The sequence below is a fragment of the Octopus bimaculoides genome, chromosome 9 (assembly GCF_001194135.2).
Source record: "Octopus bimaculoides isolate UCB-OBI-ISO-001 chromosome 9, ASM119413v2, whole genome shotgun sequence".
In the NCBI taxonomy this organism is placed as follows: domain Eukaryota; kingdom Metazoa; phylum Mollusca; class Cephalopoda; order Octopoda; family Octopodidae; genus Octopus; species Octopus bimaculoides.
The window spans coordinates 41,438,782-41,444,785 of record NC_068989.1 but is presented as its reverse complement, the minus strand read 5'-3'; the positions used below and the strand labels follow the sequence as shown (position 1 = coordinate 41,444,785).

The window sequence follows — 6,004 nt, the reverse complement described above, 5'->3', positions numbered from 1 at the left end:
GGGGGGGTCGATTTAATGAATTTGGCTCATCCTCGAAAACTGTTGGCTTTGTGCCAAAATCTGAAACCAATATTTTTTCACAATTATTTAATACAAAAAGTCTACCGGTAACTGTTTTTATTAAGTACTGAGTATTGATTTTTTATAATTATATTCTTTCCTTAACCCTTTAGCATTCAGATTAATTCATCAAACATAGTACTTGTTCACATTTTAAAAAATTAATCATGGAGTATCTTGTAACTTCAAGATTTTGAATATGTGACTGTTTATTTTTAGAATCACATCGTAGGGTAAGTGTGAGAGGTTGGATCTGGCCAGTTTCAACATAAAACATGTACAATATTTGGGCCAGATATGGCCAGTTTAAACACTAAAGGGTTAAAGAAATGTCTGCACTAGAGCATTAGAATAGTGCTTAGCTGGAGAAATTGACTTGGCTAGGCTGAGTATAGGTGTAGTATGTTTGCTATGGAAAAAGATTTTCACAATTCTATGTTACACTAAAAAAAAAAAATTTTTAATGGGGATCCCATGTCCCACAACAATTTTCTCAGGTCCCACCAGTGAGGGAATATGTCCAAAGTTGGGAATCACTGCTTTAACCCCTTATCCACCGACATAAAGCTGACTCCCACTACCTCTCTCAGGGTTTGAGGTCTTTGCGAGGTGCATGGTAACTTCAATAACACTGGTGGCATGAAAAAATGCATTCAGTGCACACTAGAGAAAGTGGTTGGTATTTGGAAGGGCATCTTGCTGTAGAAACCGTGCCAAAGCAGTCAATGAAAAACAATGTTGTTTTTGGATCCATTGGATCCTGTCAACCCATGGACATTACATGATGATGATGGTGATGATGATGATGATGATGATGATGACAACGATGATGATGCCTATTGCCTATTTTATACCCACACATCTTGCCATCATCTCCTCTCTGATCCGTTGCACCTATTCTACATGCTCTCATCTACCCATCTTCTCTTTCCCTTCTCACTGCACCATTTCACCCATAATTGACAGAAAAATCACTCAGTATGTACATACTGAGTATCACCTCTGGATGAAAGGCAAAGTTGACCCCAGTCGGTTTTCAACTTCAAATGTGAAGAGTTGGGAGAAATACCACTAAGCACTTAGTCTTACATGCTAACTGACTTTCCTAGTTCACCATCTTTTCTCACATTTAATTATGCAAATCTAAGTAAGGTAAGCATTTGTGATTCACAATGTTCAAGGTCAACATTTATAATATTGTTATGCATTTGGCTATTACAACAGCTTCTGTTCTTTTGGACTAATTAGTAAATTATCACCTCCACCTTCAGCCACTTAACACATTTATCCCTCCTTCACCTCCACTTCTCCCCCTCCTCCTCCACTTCTCCCCCTCCTCCTCCTCCTCTTCCTCCTCACTGACCTGACAATTTCACTAACCACTTCATGCAAGCCCTCCTCACGTTCAAAGTAAATCTGAACCACATCAATCTCACAAGTCCTGGAGCACCTGCAAAAATCAAGGACTCAGCCAGTCACCTTGTCTAAGCCACTGTGGCTGTGTAGTAAGAAGCTTGCTTCCCAACCACATGGTTCCGGGTTCAGTCCTACTACACGACACCTTATATATATATGAGGGGATGCTAAAAAGTTCCTGACTTTAAGTGTATTGCTAAAGGCCTGGCTGGAGGCCTAACCTGAGTTTTTTTACAGGGTTAGAAAAATTGAAGGACTGCTGCAATAAGTGTGTGAATCTGAGAGGAGAATATGTTGAATAAAATCATAATTAACTGATCTTCTTATATTTTCTTTTACTCAATGCCAGGAACTTTTAAGCATTCCCACATATATATATTGACATTTAAGCATGTAAAACACTTCATTTCATATTGCTTCAGTTCACTCAAGCTGGTAAAAGTGAGTAATCCTGCGATGGACTGTCGTCCCATCTAGAGAGTGATATATATGCCAGATAAACCAGGAAATTGGCCTTATGCTTCTTATGGAGTAATGTGGATGAACTAACTAACTATGTATATATGTAAATATCATCATCATCATCATTTAATGTCCACTTTCCATGCTGGCATGAGTTGGATGGTTTGACTGAGGACTGGCAAACCAAACCTTCCAACCCATGCCAGCATGGAAAGCAGATGTTAAACAATGATGATGATTATGATGATATGTACATATAAGCATAGTTAGTTAGTTAGTTTATCCACATTACTCCATAAATATATATGCATGCATGTGAATGTGTTTGTGTCTTCTTGTCTTGACGATATATGACAATGATGTTCATTGTAAACAAATGTTACTGTCAGGCAAGCGGTGTCATGAATTTATAATCTTCTGGAAAAACAAAAGACAAAAAAAAAAAAAATACATCCAACTATGATGAAATATTTTTCTACCTTGCTTGGAAACAAGTGAAGATTGTTGACAGGAAAGGCATCCAGTTTGTAGAAAAATCTACATTACTAAATTTTACCTGCACCATGCAAGTGTGGAAAAATGAAGGTTAACCCTTTAGCATTCAGATACTTTATCAAATAGAATGCTTATTTATTGACATTGTCTTGAATTAGTCATGCATTTATTATCTAGCAGCTTCAAGATTTTGATGATGTAATTGTTTCATTTTTAGAATGACATTGTAGGATAGGCGTGAGAGGTTGGATCTGGCCAATACGAACATAAAGCAAGTAGAATGCTTGGGCTGGATATGGCTGATTATTTTTAGAACCACATTGTAAGGTAGATGTGAGAGGCTGGTTAAACAAGTGATGATGGGAAGGATGATGATGATGACAATGATGATGATGATGACAATGATGATGATGATGACAATGATGATGATGATGATGATGATGATGGTAGTGGTGGCGGTTGGAATGATGATGATGATGATGATTGTCTGGTACCCTAACAATTCTATGCCAATATAAAACCATGTAAAGAACTCATAACATAAGAGAGTTGCCTAACCCTTTAGCATTCGAACTGATCTTTAGCATTCAAACTATTTTATGTTCAAATAAAACTGACCAGATCTGGTCTCTCACACCTACCTGACAATATCATTCAAATCATAAACAACCACATCATTGAAATCCCAAAGGTAGGAGATAATTTATGATTAATTCAAAAGTATGTCAGGGAATATGTATAACGTTTGACAGAAAAATCTGATTGCTAAATTGGTTAATTTATCCATCTTACTCACCATTTCTTGTTGAATCCACTTCAATGCATGAGAAATGTCTTTCTCACGAGATTCCATGTCGTTTGCAATAGAATTCTTGTCTAGTTCAGTTTTTTTGGTCTGTCCCATTGTATGGTTGGTCAGTACATATCGTAACGGAAGTCCAACTTCCTTACAAACTACTCCAGATGTCACATCTACACCTGTCTCCGCCAAAACATTTACCGGAATCTCTGGGCACTCTTTATGATCCTGAGGCTGCTTTTGTTGTTGCTGTTGTTGTTGTTGGTGCTGCTGCTGCTGATGATGATGATGATGATCCTTCTCTTCCTTTTGCTGCTGCTTCTGCTGTTGTTGTTTTTGTTGTTGTTGTTGTTGATGTAATTTCAGTTGCCGTTTTCCTTGGTCTTTCTCTTCCCCCTGTGGTCGAAGACGTGCATCGATTTTAATCAAACTTCGTTGTTCCTTTTGACTGTTATTGTTATGGTTGACTAAAAGAAGATGCTGGTCTTCTCGCCGACAATGTAATGGCAGATGCGTTTGCTGCTGCACTTGTTGTTGCTGCTGCACTTGATGTTGTTGTTGTTGTTGTTGTTTTTGTTGTTTCTTCAGTCCAGTCTGCCAGCCAGACTCCTGTTGCAACTGCTTTTGTTTATTTTGGAGTTTCCCTTTAAGGTGTTGCAAAAAATGAAGCTGGGAGTGTTGGCGCTTCAATTTCTGTTGTTGCTGCTGCTTCTGCTGCTGTGGTACTACCTGCTTCTCTTGTTGTTTTTCTTGTTTCAAATGTTTTTGCTGTTGCCGAAGCTGCTGTTGTGTTTGCTGCAGATGCTGTTGCTGTTGTTTGTGTTGTTGTTGCTGCAGTTGTTTTTGCTGCTGCTGCTGTTGTTGTTGTTGTTGTTGCTGCTGTTGTTGTTGTTGTTGTTGTGGTGTCTTCACTCTCATTGGTATCTTGTGTTTATATTTCTGCTGTTCAGTTCGGTTTGAGAGTAGCTTTAGTTGTTGTTGGTGTTGCTGTAGAGAGTATTGTATGGTAGACGTTATCTCTTTACAAACTGACTTTGAAACCTGTTTAGGATTCCTGATTGTAGCCATTCTTATTCAGCTAAATTTCGCCTCGAAATCACTTGAGAAAGGCATTCACATCACAACACGTCATACAATCTCATTTCACCTTCTAGCCTCTAAATAAGGTTTAGGGATGAATAATAGTAGTGATGGTGGAGGTGGTGTTAGTGGTGATGGTGGAAGTAGTAGTAGTAGTAGTTGTTGTTCAATGCTTACACTTAAAAATCACGGTTTTTGGTAGATTTGTAGACAATGCATGTGACACAAGCTGGTAGACAAGTTACATGGCATTAGTGAGGAAATAGGTCACGTGACAAATTAAGTAGGTGAGGCACGTCGCACAAGCATGTAGATTTACACACGTTGATTATTCCATTGTAACTGGTAGATAACAAACTTTGGTTATTCCACGATAACTGGCAGATTACACACGTTGGTTATTCCATGGTAACTGGTAGATTACATACATTGCTGACTCCATGTTAACTGGCAGATTATACACATTATTTAATTTCATGGTAACTGGTAGATTACGTACGTTGGTTACTCCTTGGTAAATAATAGATTATTAACGTTGTTTACTCGATGGTAACTGATAGACTACAAACGTTATTTACTCCGTTTGTAACTGGTAGATTGCACACATCAGTTTCTCCTTGATAACTGGTAGGTTTCTTACGTTAGTCACTCCTTGGTAACTGGTAGATCACATATGTTGGTTATTCCATGTTGACTGTTTGATTTGTCTCCGACAACACAGACACAATAATGTACCTCAACTAAATCTCTTCTTACTGTCTCTTCTTTTCGGCAACTGGTATCATACTATCCTTCACTGTATTGTCAGACATTCAGAAAAGATGCCCGTTGAATGCTTGGGTACAGATTATAAGGGGCGTTTCATATGCAGACGTGTACCCAGAAAGAAACTCAGTTAAAACAGGTGATAATTTCAGTAAACTGCGAGAGACTTTACTTCAAGCTATAAATATAAATTATAATAAAAGAAGTCAGTTTTGTGTCTCCAACTGAAGTTGGTAGTAACTTTTGAAACACTTATGTTCTAAGTGAACACTGTCACCAGTGGACGTCAGTGTTGAGGTTAGAGAACCATTCCTCTTAACATTGCTTAGCCAATTGGGCGTTTTGTATTCTTTGTGGAGAGCACGTAATGAAAATGTGTGAGAGTGTATACATACATACATACATACATACATACACACACATACATGCACACTTATATATACATGTGTGTGTGTGTGTGTGTATGTTAGTATACGATTTTACCAGCCCCGTTACACAATGGTCAAGAGAATGCTTTTAGAAGAATAAGGGTATAAAAAGAGGGAGGGAAGGAAAGAGAGCGGTATGTGTACACACACACTCACGAATATATATATATATATATATATATATATATATATATATATATGTATACAAACACACATATACACTATATACATACATACATACATTATATACATACATACACATATACAGTATATACACATATACATATATATATACACACATGTATACATATATACACATAAATACACACACACACACACACACACACACACCATATACATACATAGAGAACGTACACATACACACACACATCTATATATACATACATGTACTTGTATATATGTATACACACACATAACACACATATATATATATACATATATATATATATATATATATATATATATATATATATATATA

The 6,004-nt window shown here is 37.2% G+C and overlaps 1 protein-coding gene across 2 annotated transcripts in view; it reads right to left on the bottom strand.

Moving 5' to 3' along the window:
• Positions 1 to 6,004, bottom strand: part of LOC106872550 (adenylate cyclase, terminal-differentiation specific-like) — a 24,388-nt gene that overhangs the window by 15,277 nt on the left and 3,107 nt on the right. For both annotated transcript variants that reach the window (XR_008264889.1, XM_052970655.1), the window contains exon 3: positions 3,230 to 5,255. Coding sequence is in view for 1 of the 2 variants with exons in the window: in XM_052970655.1 (XP_052826615.1) it covers positions 3,230 to 4,300 (1,071 nt within the window). In the remaining variant the exon portion in view is untranslated. The remainder of the gene's footprint in view (positions 1 to 3,229; positions 5,256 to 6,004) is intronic.